General features: G+C 40.8%; 1 protein-coding gene across 2 annotated transcripts in view; it reads right to left on the bottom strand.

Annotated features, from left to right (window-relative positions):
- Window positions 1-18041, bottom strand: part of LOC126178807 (neurofibromin) — a 474179-nt gene that overhangs the window by 334820 nt on the left and 121318 nt on the right. For both annotated transcript variants that reach the window (XM_049924560.1, XM_049924561.1), the window contains exons 13-14: window positions 15489-15672; window positions 3402-3588 (exon numbers count right to left, since the gene is read on the bottom strand). In XM_049924560.1, the coding sequence (XP_049780517.1) occupies window positions 3402-3588; window positions 15489-15672 (371 nt within the window). The remainder of the gene's footprint in view (window positions 1-3401; window positions 3589-15488; window positions 15673-18041) is intronic.

Raw genomic sequence — 18041 nt, 5'->3', positions numbered from 1 at the left:
TTTTGATGGTGTCCTTGAATCCTTTTCAATACGTCATCATCTAGTTTTGACCATTTTGCATTCAATCCTCTATTTACACGTTCAGTCTTTCCCATTTTTTTCAGCTCTTCTTCACTAGCACACCAATCACGAATGGTTTCTCCTGTTAATGTAGGGCCAAAACACTGCTTAGCTGCTCTGTTTCGATGTTCTTAGGCATATGCTATTACTTTCAATTTATAGCCAGCACCATATGAATACCTTTTTTTTTCATTATGAAACTCTAACAAATATATTGTACTGTTACTGATAACACAAATCCCTTCAAAATCTAGTTCACTAGCTCCATAGACTGCAATGACACATTGTAGGATAGACAGAGGTCTGGGTTTTTGATGGTGGGGCAGGAGGAAGACAGTGTTAGCAAGCTTGTGAATCCCTGCAACTGATGTTTGTTGCATCGGTGTACTGCTGCTGCCAGTTGAATCCAATGTTGCCATTTTTAAGAATGGAGGGAATTTTACATCAAACACTGGACATTTTTACATTAATTTGAGTATAAGACAAGCCTGATTTTTGGAGGCAATTTTTTGATGGAAAAAGTGTGTCTTAAAGTCCATAAAATACAGTATATCAGGTTCTTCTTTAAGAATCAGGACTGTCCAAATGAACTACAGAAACTTGACATCCAAGGCTAGACAGTTCTTTATATGCTGCACACCAGCAAATATTAGGCATTTCCTCATGCAATGTAGAGAACAATGAAAGTTGTGTAGTGGAGTATTGAAACACAATATAACATCTATCATTTCAGTGGAAGATTTCCAGTTTAGAGACTGCATAGCAAACAGCATTTGCAAGATCAAGTAGGGCCTACTATGAAACTTGCAGGTTCCCAATTAACTCAAAAGTTTATTATATAACACTACAGTACACGGTTAGAATGTCATTTGTGTTATCAACTAATGGGACCAAAGTGAGTATTATGTGTGTATGTATGACTACTGATCCACACTGCACAGTCTGCATTGGAAATGTATTGATGGCAGTAAGAATCCTGTGTGGAATAAGAATGTATGAGATATTTTGAAATTCACATGAGACCACATTAGGAGTCATTCCAATCCCGGGAGCGGAAAGACTTACCTTAGGGGGAAAAAAGGACAGGTATACACTCGCACACACAAACATATCCATCCACACGTATACAGACACAAGCATACATATTTAAAGGCAAAGAATTTGGGCAGAGATGTCAGTCGAGGCAGAAGTGCAGAGGCAAAGATGTTGGTGAATGACAGGTGAGGTATGAGTGGCGGCAACTTGAAATTAGCGGAGATTGAGGCCTGGTGGATAACGGGAAGAGAGGATATATTGAAGGGCAAGTTCCCATCTCTGGAGTTCGGATAGGTTGGTGTTAGTGGGAAGTATCCAGATAACCCGGACGGTGTAACACTGTGCCAAGATGTGCTGGCCGTGCACCAAGGCATGTTTAGCTACAGGGTGATCCTCATTACCAACAAACACTGTCTGCCTGTGTCCATTCATGCGAATGGACAGTTTGTTGCTGGTCATTCCCACATAGAAAGCGTCACAGTGTAGGCAGGTCAGTTGGTAAATCACGTGGGTGCTTTCACACATGGCTCTGCCTCTTATCGTGTATACCTTCCGGGTTACCGGACTGGAGTAGGTGGTGGTGGGAGGGTGCATGGGACAGGTTTTACACCGGGGGGCGGTTACAAGGGTAGGAGCCAGAGGGTAGGGAAGGCGGTTTGGGGATTTCATAGGGATGAACCAAGAGGTTACGAAGGTTAGGTGGACAGCGGAAAGACACTCTTGGTGGAGTGGGGAGGATTTCATGAAGGATGGATCTCATTTCGGGGCAGGATTTGAGGAAGTCGTATCCCTGCTGGAGAGCCACATTCCGGTAACCCGGAAAGTGTACACGAACAAAGGCAGAGCCACGTGTGAAAGCACCCACGTGATTTACCAACTGACCTGCCTACACTGTGATGCAGGCCTCAATCTCCGCTAATTTCAAGTTGCCGCAACTCATACCTCACCTGTCATTCAACAACATCTTTGCCTCTGCACTTCCACCTCGACTGACATCTCTGCCCAAATTCTTTGCCTTTAAATATGTCTGCTTGTGTCTGTACATGTGTGGATGGATATGTGTGTGTGTGTGTGTGTGTGTGTGTGTGCGAGTGTATACCTGTCCGTTTTTCCCCCTAAGGTAAGTCTTACCGCTCCCGGGATTGGAATGACTCCTTACCCTCTCCCTTAAAACCCAAATCCTTTCGTCTTTCCCTCACCTTCCCTCTTTCCTGACGAGGCAACCGTTGGTTGCAAAAGCTAGAATTTTGTGTGTATGTTTGTGTTTGTGTGTGTATCGACGTGCCAGCGCTTTCGTTTGGTAAGTCAAATCATCTTTGTTTTTAGATATATATATATAACAGAACAGAACTGATAAGCTAAACGTGAGAGCAGTAATAAGACATGAAAGAGTTTCAGCCAGTAATCACATGTCAGAAATTTTTCTGGCACTCTCTCTATTATACTTCAACACAACTTGCTCTACAGTGTGTACATAAAGTCCGGGAAGTCTTTCAATTATTTATTGCACAAGAACTAAACACTGAACAGATGTCATACATATTGCATTTTGAAAAGAAACTACGAAAGGTTTTTTCTTTAACAAACATTCGATATGCGAACTATGAGTGACCCAGCACATGCCAATACAGTAACTGAATTCTTGCCATACCCATCCCAGTATGGCATCATCGACTGTTGCAGTCGCTTTCCATATTCTCTTCCAGAGCTCTGCTACATCACGAGGTAGAAGCAGTACATATACCACATCTTTAATGTGTCCCCACATAAAAAAGTCACGCGGAGTGAGATCCGGTGATCGGGGAGGCCATTTCATGAAACAGCTGTCCTCTTCTGTAGCATGGCCGATCCATCGATGCAGCACCTCCATGTTCAGGTACCCACGAACTTCACTATGAAAATGGGGTGGAGCCCCATCCTGCTGAAATATGAAAGGAGAGTACGACTGCATTTGAGGCATCAGCCATTGCTGGAACATGTCCAAGTAGGAATATCCAAGTACAGTGCTCTCAGCAAAGTGCTCTCGCACCTGAACTCGCCAAGTTTGTGACTAGCGCTGACTACTGGCAAATTACGAAACTACACAGTGGCAGCATACATGAAAAAAAAAAAAAAAACTTTCAGGGTTTCTCTTCAAAATGACATATGTATGATATCATACAATGTTTGGTTCTTATGCAATAAATAACTGAAAGTGTTCCCAGACTTTATGTACACCCTGTATTTCCAAAAAAGTTTCTTTTCTTATAGTTTATTAAGCACACCACAATTCACCAAGTATTTTGTAGTACACTGTTGACACAAACCTGTGGTGAGCACTGTGGCAGCCTGTGAGAGTTCTTGATAAAGATGGTAGTTGGGTAGTAATGATGTCGCTGTAACTTCATCTGATCCACATCGTATATCTGCCTCTTCGCAAAGCAAGCTGAAGCAAGACATCGCTACCAAAACTGCTTCTATGTCAATGCTCCATAGGTACATGAAAAATACAACCTAAATGGAAACATAATATTGCCAATGATGAAATGTGTCGGCTTACCAACTTGATCATACAAACAGTAAATCATCGGATAACACACTTTAACTGTAGGCAGAAAATTACCTCTGCAGCCTGCTATTACTTTATTACATTAACTGTGGTAGAAGCCTCATTAAAAAAGAAAAAATGATGGAGGGAGATGGAGAGGGAGAACGACTCTACTGAAAACACTATAATCCTTTCAGCTTCTTCAACTCCCATGAAAAACTACAGGTCCATATTTTGTATCAGATTCTTAAATCTAGCAGGAGATTTTATCTTTAACTCCCAACATCATGCACCATGCCATATTTTCAGAAAACAAAACTAAAAGTTGATTACAAACACATAACTACAGAAACATTAAATCTATATTTAAATGGACCAAATCATATTGTTATCAATTGCTAAGAATGTTATTGAAAACATTATGTCATCGTCCCTCATTCCACAAAAAAAGTTGGTAATTTACTACCCACAAATTTCTACTTGGTAACTGCACTCACCATAGAAAAATGATGGAGGTTGTACTGAATTCCCTGTCCAATAATGATGTCAACTTCCACCTCTGGAACTTTACAAACTCCAAGTTTAGTCTGACACGATCTAAAGATGTACCTCTACTATGATTGTAAACTTAGATCTCAAACTTGCCAATCTTGACTTAGTTAGTTCTAATTTCTAGCTCTTTACTGTGATCTCTGCTTATGGTCCACTGAGGCCCTTTTTCTCAACCACCTTCTTCTTAAACACCATGAGCTTTAAGGTCTCATTTGCTGCACCACTTCTCATCTGAATTCAGTTTAGAACTGATTCTTATTGGTATCTACCATATATCCCAAAATTGAAACTCTTCTTTTATCACGTTTCAGTAAAATGTAATTTGTTGGTATGGAAACCTACCCTTTGGCAAAGCATATATACGACAAATTAAATCTTTGAGCCCAACTAGAATTTGAACCCAAACACAGTATTATGTACTCACAAAGCAGCAACATATAAATTAATCATATTTCACCAAAAATATCTAATCAGATTACAGACTGATACTGACTTTAGTTATTCCTCAGTACTAACTTTAATCCCTTGATACTGAGACCAGTGAATGTGATAACACAACAAAAGGTGCTGCCACAACTAAAGGTGTCACAGATTGGGAAAATTCTCTTGTTATTCTAGATCTTCCTTCATTGAGAGCACAGGAACAATGAAAGCTTTTGCATAATTTCTTATTCCACTTTTCCATTCAGTTTCATGACAGAGTCAAAGTACTTCAATTCAATTATCTATTATAATGATTCCCCGGGCACTGTAAAACTGTATATATATTTCTTTCCCTTTGCTAATAGCCATGGTCTGAAGTCTTTCCAACATTCATCATCTCATTCCTCTATTCTGCTCTTCCAACAGGACAGTGATGTTGTGTTGTAAGTTTTATTCATCAGGGGCTACTTACTATCACTAAGTCATCTACAAATGCCAATCTAGAGGTCGTCGTGTGACTAGGGCCTCCCGTCAGATAGACCATTCCCCAGGTCTTTCAATTTGATGCCACTTCGGCGGCTTGTGCGTCGATGGAGATGAAATTTCTTTATACAGGGCACAATTCTGTTAGACTCCATGACTTTTTAATGAAGTCATGCAGTCAACAGATTCCTTTTTTATCATCCTCATACAGTTCATCCAATTTGTATACAGCCTGCTTTTAGAGCAAGAGTAAGACTGGCAGATTCTACATTCCTATACGAATTTCCAGAGTTCAGTTCTTGAAATCCTGTCAAATTTACATCTTCCAAAATAATGTCAATGGGCACCACCATATTAAACTAGCAATGTCCAAAAAATGGAAAAAAAAACATGGCATGCAACAACTATCATATGATCCTCCTTTTGCACTATTCCCTTTCTATGCAGCTAAATTGAGAAAATTCTGGGCAGATAAGGGCCAAAAAATGTTTTTCGCACGCCCAGGAAATTAAAACAGATGCTGCATGCAGTTAATGACAATACTGCCCTCAGAGTTCCTGGAAGTTACAAAATCCCTTGCCAGCACAAAAACAATTACATCAGTCCGTACAGATTCCAAATATCAATGACACATTAAAATTCATGTTTTAGAAAAATCATATGTTGCTGAACACAGCCTTGTTTGTTGACTTAAATTATGATGAAATAAAACTCTAGTTCCACACTACAACTTACTAGGACTCTCTCATCAAACAAGCAGTAGAGATCAGTAAATGCAAAAATAACTACAACTGGCACAGCTGCATTTTGGCACATAACGATCACTTCTCAAGGCTTCGGTAAATTTTACAGTCCATTACCACCTTAAGATGGTAATCCTTCACCAACATGACATCTGTTACAGTTCACTTCATTAAACAAAGGGAACTCCAGGTAGGAGTTTCATGGAATGATACACTGCAGTTTACTACTGTCGAATTCCATTTCTCCTTCTTACACGAGCCACAAAATGATGTTCTCACAAATAACCAGATTTCTGAATGAGAAACTTCTTGTGTAACTTTTCCTCATGTACAGAATATAGATGGCATTACTCCTACCTACTCTACTCAGCTGCACTAAAATGATAGTCATTTGCATGCCCAACCACTGGATTCCAATACGACTTTTATTGTACACTGGCTTTATGGTTTTGCAATTTTTATGGCCACCTGTGTAGTATTAGTAAGTAGCAAATTTTAATAATTATTGTAGAAATAATTTATACACACAGATACATGCAGATAATATGCTCAATTTGAGTCCAATAAATAAATAAGTAAATAATCTACAATATTAGGTAAAAGATAGATTGCTATTTACCACAAAGATGACATTTTGAGTTGCAGACAGGCACAATGTAAATACTGTCACACATTTAGCTTTCAGCCAAAGCTTTCTTCAGAATAGAAAATACACATGTATTCACACAACCAAGCACACATGACTGCCATCTCCAGCAGCTGAACTGGAATGCAACTGTCTCGTTGAACGAAAGAATAAATTTGGAGTTGGGCAGGGAATGGGGAGGGATAGCAAGGTAAGGGTGAAGGGGAAGGACAGCACCGACTAGTGGAGCATGTAGGTGGAGCAGGTAGGGTTTAGATGGAGGTATGACCAGAATGCCTTGCACAACTCCAGGGCACTGTGGGGCAAGGAGGTGAGGAGTTGAAAAGAAGAGTTGCGTGACATGGAAAGACAGGGGGGTACATTGGCAGAGGGCACACACAATGAGGGTGAGGGGATATGAATAGGATGGAGATGATATGACAGAGGGGATCGAAACTGTTGTGTGGAGAGTGTCCGTACAATATGTTACCATAGACTGATGCCAGGATAATTTTGGGAATGGAGAATGTGTTGTAAGAATAACTCCCATCTGCACAGTTCAGAAAAGCTGGTGGTGGAGGGGAGGATCCAGCTGATCCATGTTGTGAAGCAGCCTATGAAACCAAGCTTATTATGCTCAGTTGCATGTTGTGTGGTCCACTGTGCTCTTGGCTGAGTTTGGCGGTGGCCATTTATCCTGGTGGACAGCTGGTTGGCAGTCCTACCAACATAAAAAGCTCTGTAGTGACTGCAGTAGAACTGGTATATGACATGGCTGGTTTCACAAGTCGCCCAGCTTCTGATGGGGTAGGAGAAGCCTGTGAGAGGTTTGGAACAGGAAGTGCTGGGTGAATGGATTGGGCACGTCTCACACCTGGGTCTTCCACAGGGAAATGACCCTGTGACAAGGGGTTTGGATTGAGAGTGGCATAGGGATGGACTAGGATGTTGTGGAGATTGGGAGGGTGATAGAACACCACTTCAGGAGGTTTGAGGAGGATCTTCAATAGGATATTGCGCATTTCAAGGCATGATGATAGGTAATCAAATCCCCCTTATGAAGGATGTGGTTGAATTGTTCTGGGTGAAAAAGGGGGCACTCCTTTGTTGCTGGTTCTTGGGGGTGATGGAAGGTTTGGAGGTGTGTGTGTGTGTGTGGGGGGGGGGGGGGGGGGAGTAGCTATTTCCCCACACATCCCCCAATCTTTCCACCAGCCCCAAGAACCAGCTACCCTGGACTGTACAACTGAACCACATCCTTTGTCAGGGCTTCAATTACATATTATCATGCCTTGAAATGAGGGTATCCTACCCAAAATCCTTCCCAATCCTCCTAACTAGCCAGCAGTCCACCAGGATAAATGACCACCATCAAACTCAGCCAAGAGCGCAGTGGGCTACACTGTGATACAACATGCAGCTGAACATAACATGGTTGATTTCAATGGCTGCTTCACAAGCCGGGACAGCTGGATCCTCCCCTCCACTAACAGCTTTTCTGAAATGCGCTTATGGGAGTTATCCTTACAACAAATTCTTCACTCGCGAAATTATCCCACCTCAACCTACAGTAACCTAGTGTCCCAACACCCTCCACCCAACAGTTTCCACCCCATCTGTCATTTCATCTCCTTCCTATTCATGCCCCTCATCCTCATTGCGTGTTCCCTCTGGCAATGCACCCACCTATCTTTCCCCTTCCCTGCTCCTCTCCTTTTCCACTCCCACCTCCCTGTCCCACAGCCTCCTGACTCTGCACCTGGCAGTCTTGTCATGCATCCATCTAGTCCGTGCATGTTCTGTGCTCGCTCGCTCAACCCCCCCCCACCCCCCCCCCCCCCCCCACTGCCCCTCCCCAATACGCACCACACAACCTGTACACTTCAATCCCTCCCCCTTCCCTGCCTCACTCGATTGCCGCTTTTGTTTGATGTGATAGCTGCATTCCAGTCTGAGTTGCTGGACATGGCAATCGTGTGCATGATGTCAAGAAGGCTTTGGCCAAAAGCTAAATGTGTACAGTCTTTTTGTTGTGCCTGTCTGCTAGTCAGCATGTCACCTTTACCAGTAATAGCAATCTATATTTTTGCTAATATTGTAGATCATTTCCTTAGTTATTTGTTCTACACATTTTATCTAGAAAGCTAAAACAGTCCATACAATGCACACATTCGTGCATAATAAATTATTTCTACAACAATTATTGCTACTCACAGATGCCAACTTTGGAAAGAAGCTATCAGTAACAATGCGGACTAGAGAATTTGGGGGGGGGGGGGGGGGGGGGGGGGGGATTGCCTGGGCAGCCATGCTCAGACTTTTTTTTTTTTTAAACATCAACAATAAAAATCTTGATTTGAAGCCTAAATGAAACGCTTGAAAAGTAAAAATTTATGTCTTTAACCCCTAGTAAGGAAGACAAGAAAGAGTGCTGCAAATTTAAAAATTAGATCTCAAAGCTATGTTTTTCAAAATATAAAATGCAAATATTATTTTAAATCAAAATTTTAGTTGAGGGTGAAATAAGATCAATTTTTAAAGGACAAAACAGTTAAGAACATTGCATCATCAGTAAGCACAGTGAAAGGAATTTCCAAAGAATTAAAAAAAAAGAAAAATGTGTAATTGGCATGCCAAATGGAAGTATACAGTGACACTTCAAACAGAATCATATTAACAAAAAAGTAAAATATAGATCACACACCTCTTTTGTCATAGTAATCTGTTCTCAAAGTACTAAACTAAATGAAATAGCGAATTCCATAATTTTAACAGGGACCCCCTGAGACTGTAGTTTTAGCCTAGAAATCATTATAATTATGGACAAATCAAAATATATGGCATGTCTGACCACTTGCTATATCCTAATACAACACTGCTGGCCATAAAAAATACGTCATCATAAAAGTAACATGCAACAAAAGTTGCATTGATATTCAGTACTTTGGTATGCAAATGACAAGCATTTCAGCACAATAGACCAAAAGTAGGTAGAAGTAATGCCATCTACATTCTGTACATAATGAAAAGTTACACAACAAGATTCTCATTCAAAAATCTGGTCATTTGTGAGAATGTCGTTATGGCTCACGTAAAAAGGAGAAACACCTATGTGTGAATTTGATAGCAGTAGGATTGTGCCCTATCAAGACTGCACATTATAGTTCCTTGCTATTGCAGCTTGTGATGATCAGGGTCTCATAACTGTCATGTAAGTATGGAATCAATAGGTTCAGGAGCGTTATACTCAGTGCCATGACAATTTTAACGACCCCAGGTGAATAACACCAAAGTTGGACAGACATGTTATTTGTTCAGCTGTGCAGGATTTTACAGCTATGTCATGTACCACAAATCAGGAAATGGGTATGTCTGCAGCAGGATATTTCCCCATACAGACAGTACAACAATGACTGGCACATCACAGACAGTCAGCTGAGCAACCACTATTACAGCTTCCCTTGACATGGCAGCAGAGAGAGGTGTGCCAAATATGGTGCACCCAACAATAACAATGGACATGGGAATGACGCTTCATGTTTTCAGACGAGTCCTGGTTATGCATACTGCTTCACAATGGATGAGTCTTCAAGGAGAATGAACATAGTCAGATGGCATTTGTCATCATCATACAGGCCAAACACGTGATATGATGGTAAGGGATCATGTTGAGTATGTTACATGATCACCTCTGATTCACACAGCCAGCAATCTGGACAGCAGGCATTGCATTTCTGATTCACACAACCAGCAATCTGGACAGCAGGCAGTGCATTTCTGATGTGTTAAAGTTGATGGCTATCTCTATCAATGAGGTCTTCACGATATTACCTTTCAACAAGATAATTCAAGATAACATGTTGCCAGTACTGTCCTGCCCTACCTTGACAATGACGGTATTTGATTGTTGCCCAAGCCAGTATGTTCTCCAGATCATTTGCCCACTGAAAACATCTCGTCATGGGTTGTCAAGAGACTGGCATGCTTTCACTCATCAGCCACTATGACTGATGAGCTCTTGCATAGATATGAGGCAGCATGAAGTGGCGTATCTGAATCTCATATCTAAGCTCAGTTTGACTTAATGTCCAGCCAGGTTAGGCCAATGTTGCTTCCAGAGGTAGTAGCCCTGTGCACTAAATTTCACACCCTGTATACCACCAAATCACTTATAAATTTGACCACGTACTTCCTAACACACTGTATATGCACAACAAGTAAAGTTTCATTATTTTCTATCCTTCTTGATGTACCTACTATAATGGCTGCAAAACACACACACAAAGTACAAAAATAAATAAATAAAAACTACTTCCAAATGCAACAAAACTACTGCTGACCACAGCCTATTACACAGTGTTGATTGTAGATGGTATTTCTCCTGAGTATAGATGGATCCTTTCACGCACCAACATGTTTTTCGCTGCTTCTGGGTTGTTGGCCACACAGAAGACAAGAAGACAGCAATTGTTAATTGTTTCCTCTCCACATCTAACAAATGTTAGCCTCCCCTCCTCTGGCCGGTTTTTGACTTAAGCAATGAAGTGTTTGAACATTAAAATTATTTTGTAAGTGTCATACAAATTTATTATGAAGCCCTGCATAAAAACTCCCGTCATCACTAATACCATGCATCACTATGAAATAAACTGATTTCACAATTGGATAAAGCTGCACAAGAACAGCATGAATTCTTTCTGTAAGGAACTTCACTCTTATATGTTTCCTCTAAATTCTTTTGCAACAATAGCACTACTCACACATTGCTCTGCAAAACTTACAGACAAGGTAGATAAAGTAACGTAACATAATAACGACACAATGAAAATTAATGGAAGTGTGGATGCTTGTTGCCAGAGGCCTCCCAGTCATTCACAGAAAGCCAGGCATCACATGACGTAAGACCAGGGTGACTAAACTGCCAAATGGGGCTCGTTGGCCCTGCAACACGAGGCAGCTGAAGGAACAGGAAAACCAAGTGTGTGTTAATTAGCAAGCAGTTACAATGCACTGTGGTGGTGTTCTTCATAACAACATGGTCCGGAGACAATATCTGGATGACTTTAGCTGATGAAGAATCATCAGGAAACTGGAAGAAGGACAGAGTGTCAAGTGTAACCCAGTACTTTAGTATGAAATAAACTGATTACACAATTGGATAAAGCTGCAACAGAACAGCATGGGGAGCATTCTGAACCACAGATACAGATGCCTGAATGAGAGGAGGTGACTGACCAAGGGTCAACTACAGCAGCAGACTGCTACATTGTGCATCAGGCAAGAACGGACCCACATCAAACATCGGGTGCAATTGCATCTACATTTAACAGGATGGCAAGGCACACAATCTCAATCTCGTGCTCCTCAGTCGCACAGCAACTGCATGGGAGTGGTCTGTTTGCCCGATGACCAGTACGTTTTGTTCTGTTGATGCCCAAACATTGGCAGCACTGTTTTCGATGGTGGCAAGAGCTTAGTGACTGCACAGTGAGGAATGAGGTCACGTTCTCTTATTGGATCAGAGCAGCTTCGGTCTGAGTGCTGATTCTGGATATACCTCATACAGTTACAGATGGGAACACATAATGCACCTAGGAACATTCTCGAACATGATTGCTTTGCTTCAGCCCTGGTTTCATTTTTATGGATGACAATGTGTGAACACATCAAACAGTGCAAGTGGAGGAGCTCTTGGAACAAGAGGATAATCAGTAAATGGGGTTGCCTGCCTGTTCCCTCTACTTAAATCCCATCAAGCATATGTGGGATGCTTAGGAGACACACATTGCAGCACATCCACATGTATCAACAACTATAAAGCAGTTGTCATTACACTGGTGGAGGAAGGGAACGTGCTACCACAAGAACTCCTTTCCAACCTTGTGGCCAACAAGGGAGCAAGTTGCAAAGCCAGGGGATGAACACAGATCACAGCGATTTCAGTGTAATTATTACTGTCTTTCAATAAAAGTGTCATCTCATTACGTATTTCTTTCAGTAACTGTCTGTACTATGCTGTAGCAGTTCTTTCTACGTATGGTTAAAGTTCCATAAAGCTAGGTTACTTGGTGCAGACACATCATATGAAAGTTACTTTGGTTCTTAAGTTCAACAGTGTATTTATGCCACAGAGGAAGTAACATAATTTGAGAGAGTAAGATAGATGGAAACCCAGTTCTAAGCAAAGAAGGGAAAGCAGAAAGTTGGAAGGAGTATATAGAGGGTCTATACAAGGGTGATGTACTTGAGGACAATATTATGGAAATGGAAGAGGATGTAGATGGAGATGAAATGGGAGATATGATACTGTGTGAAGAGTTTGACAGAGCACTGAAAGACCTAAGTCGAAACAAGGCCCCCGGAGTAGACAACATTCCATTGGAACTACTGACGGCCTTGGGAGAGCCAGTCCTGACAAAACTCTACCATCTGGTGAGCAAGATGTATGAGACAGACGAAATACCCTCAGACTTCAAGAAGAATATAATAATTCCAATCCCAAAGAAAGCAGGTGTTAACATGTGAAAATTACCGAACTATCAGTTTAATAAGTCACAGCTGCAAAATACAAACGTGAATTCTTTACACACGAATGGAAAAACTGGTAGAAGCCGACCTCGGCGAAGATCAGTTTGGATTCCGCAGAGATGTTGGAACACGTGAGGCAATACTGACCCTACGACTTATCTTAGAAAATAGATTAAGGAAAGGCAAACCTACATTATTAGCATTTGTAGACTTAGAGAAAGCTTTTGACAATGTTGACTGGAATACTCTCTTTCAAATTCTAAAGGTGGCAGGAGTAAAATACAGGGAGCAAAAGGCTATTTACAATTTGTACAGAAACCAGATGGCAGTTATGAGAGTCGAGGGGCATGAAAGGGAAGCAGCGGTTGGGAAGGGAATGAGACAGGGTTGTAGCCTGTCCCTGATGTTATTCAATCTGTATATTGAGCAAGCAGTAAAGGAAACAAAAGAAAAATTCGGAGTAGGTATTAAAGTCCATGGAGAAGAAATAAAAACATTGAGGTTCGCCGATGACATTGTAATTCTGTCAGAGACAGCGAAAGACTTGGAAGAGCAGTTGAACGGAATGGACAGTGTCTTGAAAGAACGATACAAGATGAACATCAACAAAAGCAAAACGAGGATAATGGAATGTAGTCGAATTAAGTCGGGTGATGCTGAGGGAATTAGATTAGGAAATGAGACACTTAAAGTAGTAAAGGAGTTTTGCTATTTGGGGAGCAAAATAACTGATGATGATCGAAGTAGAGAGGATATAAAATGTAGACTGGCAATGGCAAGGAAAGCATTTCTGAAGAAGAGAAATTTGTTAACATCGAGTATAGATTTAAGTGTCAGGAAGTCGTTTCTGAAAGTATTTGTATGGAGTGTTGCCATGTATGCAAGTGAAACATGGACGATAAATAGTTTGGACAAGAAGAGAATAGAAGCTTTTGAAATGTGGTGCTACAGAAGAATGCTGAAGATTAGATGGGTAGATCACATAACTAATAAGGAGGTATTGAATAGAATTGGGGAGAAGAGGAGCTTGTGGCACAACTTCACAAGAAGAAGGGACCAGTTGGTAGGACATATTCTGAGGCATCAAGAGATCACCAATTTAGTATTGGAGGGCAGCATGGAGGGTAAAAATCATAGTGGGAGACCAAGAGATGAATACACTAAGCAGATTCAGAAGGATGTAGGCTGCAGTAAGTACTGGGAGATGAAGAAGCTTGCACAGGATAGAGTAGCACGGAGAGCTGCATCAAACCAGTCTCAGGACTGAAGACAACAGCAAGATAGATTGGGGGGGGGGGGGGGGACACGATAAGGTGTGGAAGTATTGAGAAATGACCACCTTCTTATACACAATGAAGTTCACAAGCAGAGGGCACACGAGGCAGCAGTGATGACACCATCATCATCATCATCATTTAAGACTGATTATGCCTTTCAGCGTTCAGTCTGGAGCATAGCCCCCCTTATACAGTTCCTCCATGATCCCCTTATTCAGTGCTAACATTGCTGCCTCTTCTGATGTTAAACCTATTACTTCAAAATCATTCTTAACCGAATCCAGGTACCTTCTCCTCGGTCTGCTCCGACTCCTCCTACCCTCTACTGCTGAATCCATGAGTCTCTTGGGTAACCTTGCTTCTCCCATGCGTGTAACATGACCCCACCATCTAAGCCTGTTCGCCCTGACAGCTACATCTATAGAGTTCATTCCCAGTTTTTCTTTGATTTCCTTATCGTGGACACCCTCCTGTGGTTCATGGTGTGGGTTCCTGTAGTCATGTCCTAGTTCATGAACCACGGGCAACGTATGAGTGGCCAAGTAAGTGGTCCCGACAGCTGGGATACCAGTTACTTTGGAATAAGGCTGGGCATATCGGACATATTCTGAGTTGTGGTCACCTTTGTGCTCATACGGCAAAGACTACCAAATCCACCGGTTAGTCCCTCAGCCGTTAGGGGTAAAACCCAATGGGACTCGGGGCAAGTGAGGCTAGCAACCTGCTTCCCTGGTACTTTAAATATGATGCTGGCAACAATCAGAGTGATGACACAAAATATACAAATACTTAGATAACAAGAATTATGGTATGGCTAGGCAGCTCAGTGGTAAAGTGATAGCCTATGAATTCAAAGGTTTTTGGTTTGAAGCCTCGTCAGTGCTAGGCTTTTATCTGTCATATCTCACTACTTTCATCTCTAGTCGTTTGTTAATGTGAGAACGCTGAGTTGCACTGACGTTCAGAGGCCACATTAAAGTGCAGACCCCCCTAAACTAGCTGGGTAAGTCAGTTCAAAGGTCAGAGGGAGACAACAGATGACATAACACCCCCCAACAGGACCATAGCAATTAAAACACTGTGGTGTTCAAACCAACCTACAGGTCAAAGATGGCATTACCTTTAGATTCATAATAACACACAAAATAAATTATCAGTACAAAAAAGTCAATTTAATGCCACAGACTAAAGTTATGCACACCAACATAAGATAATGCAACCATACTGTACTGTACCTCTAATTTAATATGTGCTTGCTTGCATATAGCGATCTGACTTCCGACATTTGCATAGTCCTTGTGGCGTAATAAAAATGCATTTCTGCAAACAAGTATTTCTCGCAGCCACTTTAAAATATCTGTATAATTCATAATTTGATGCTGGATTAGTTTCTGAGAGATGGAAAACAACACCTGTGAACTGAAAAGTATTAAAATACTAATTATGTTCTGATGTGCAATTGAGCAAATTGTCGCCTTGTTTAAAGTATTGTAAGCAGTACTATACATAGCAGAAACACAACCAAAATTAGCAGAAACACAATCAAAATTATAAATTACTACTCATAAACCAGGTTTCAGTAATACAGCTAACAGTATAACACTACCACAGAAATGCTTTACGCTTTAAAGTGATTTAGCAAAAGAACTCAACAGTTTAATATACAAATAACACCAAACACAGCTTCAAATTATCAAATATTTTATTTAAAATTGTGTCTGCAACTACACACTCACATCTTACTAATTTATTAAAAATCATTTGCTTTTAATCAAGTTTTGGTTAGGAATAAGGCATTACAATGTGAAATAATAAGTAGTCTACTCATCAACTGGTAATATTAATTATCTGCTGGTAGGGATAAAACAACACAGCTTTGAGATAAAGATATAGTTAAGAGAAAGTAATACTACAGTTGTATGAAACAAATATCTTCAAATAGAAATGGGGAGAGGCTGTCATTTATCTGTAGCTAACAGATGTGTAGCACACGGGCACCTTTAACAACATAAAAAATTTCGTTAACTTCTCAGTACTCACTGCATACTGTTAAGTGTCTTTATGTATCACTCACCAACCATTATCTCCAGTCTGGACTCTCCATTATCACAGTATAAAAATTAATATCTATAAAATTAATATTCTTTTACTTTGAGGAGCTGAAGTAATAGCTCACTGACTATTGGAAACTACCAAGAACTTTGCTACCTATCAGATGAATCCTTTCTCTGAGTTACAGGGGACTCGTGCACAAAGCCAGGGTAATGCAGCTATACAGATGTTTGTGTGTGTGTGTGTGTGTGTGTGTTTGTGTGTGTATGTGTGTGTGTGTGTGTGTGTGTGTGTGTGTGTGTGTTTTGTGCCTATAATTCTGTAAAAGGTTTCGTATGAAAGTTGCAAAGTTCTCACTCTTACTGATGTGCTTTTCGATGACTCAGCAACTCTACTACTCAGTGAATTGTTACATTTACTCTTTAAAGTATATACACTATACCATGAGTTTTCACTGCCATACAAATTAATATCTATTGCTTTACCTACGAAAAAGTGTACTTCAAGCTGGTTAGCCTCTAAAGACAAAGTGTAATAGTGAAAGCACAATTCTTAAAAATAAAACCAATACAGTTCTCATGTTTAGAGGTCAAGTTTGTTCAACATATAAAAAAGTCTGCACAATTTTAGCTTCCCTAACAATAAAACAAATTTTAAAATGAGTTTGACAAGCAACTATGAGCCGCTGACCACAAGCACACTGTAGCACTACCAGTGAAGATGCTTGCAAAGTTGCGCTGCAATAAATAACTTCTTACAGTGATGAGATTGTGTCTGGTAAATGAACATTAACTCTGTCTAAGTAGTAACAGTATTTTTCCTCTGGTTAATACTGCAAAATCTGGAATATGTTCAAAAGTGAACTTCACTGATGACGTCTGCAATTTCAGAGATGACGCATCCATACAGTTCGCTGGCCCACTTATAGAGGCCACCTGGGTTAGTCTCCTGGTGTGCTATGGTGAGCCGCCAACGAAACAGTATTATTTAAAAGACTGTCTATTCTATAACTTGTAAAGCACAATCTGCACTTCACTGTATCTTACACGTTGCTCTATAAAGTATTACGTTCCATAGATCATGTTTGTTCTTGCTGTAGCAAACAAGGCAACAAGTGAGGGTTACGTTTTCTCCATGTGTTAGGGTCAGTGCTACATCTCCCAGAAAACATCTCGATGAAAGAAATACTCCAACATATCATTGTCAGTAGTAAGCTTTCGCAGAAGAACAGCAGGCTCTCACCACCGCTCTCAATCAAGTGGCATCTGCATGTTTGCGGCAGGTTACTCTCCCATCAGTGCAACCGTCACCCTTTCTGACACATAATGAATCAGCTGAAGATTGGGGCTCCTAAAAGCCATATTATACCAAAATTTCCACGTTTTTGCATTGGAAATACAAATCTGTGTAGAGCTTTCTTTCTTCCTGCTTTTGTCACACAGTTATCACTTGTTATGCCATCTTGCATCTTTGCAAGAATTGGCCAACTTATCTTTTGATGAAATGAGCAAGCTTCTATTACTGTGACAGAATGCTTGTCACTGCATGGCATGTAGAATTTTTCCATTGTCAGAAACACCCAAACCAATCTTACAAAGCCTGGACTGCTCAATTACACGGGTTGAGCCATCGTCGTAAAGTTGTCACCAATACCCATAAAGAATCCTAAGCTGCTCACCTGGTGCGTGATATTATTATTTGTCTGGCCCCAGATAGGGAAGTCCACAAAAAAGCAC

This window comes from Schistocerca cancellata, chromosome 1 (assembly GCF_023864275.1).
Source record: "Schistocerca cancellata isolate TAMUIC-IGC-003103 chromosome 1, iqSchCanc2.1, whole genome shotgun sequence".
Taxonomy (NCBI): domain Eukaryota; kingdom Metazoa; phylum Arthropoda; class Insecta; order Orthoptera; family Acrididae; genus Schistocerca; species Schistocerca cancellata.
Note: the sequence above shows the minus strand (reverse complement) of the source record. Positions and strands in the feature narration are given on the sequence as shown.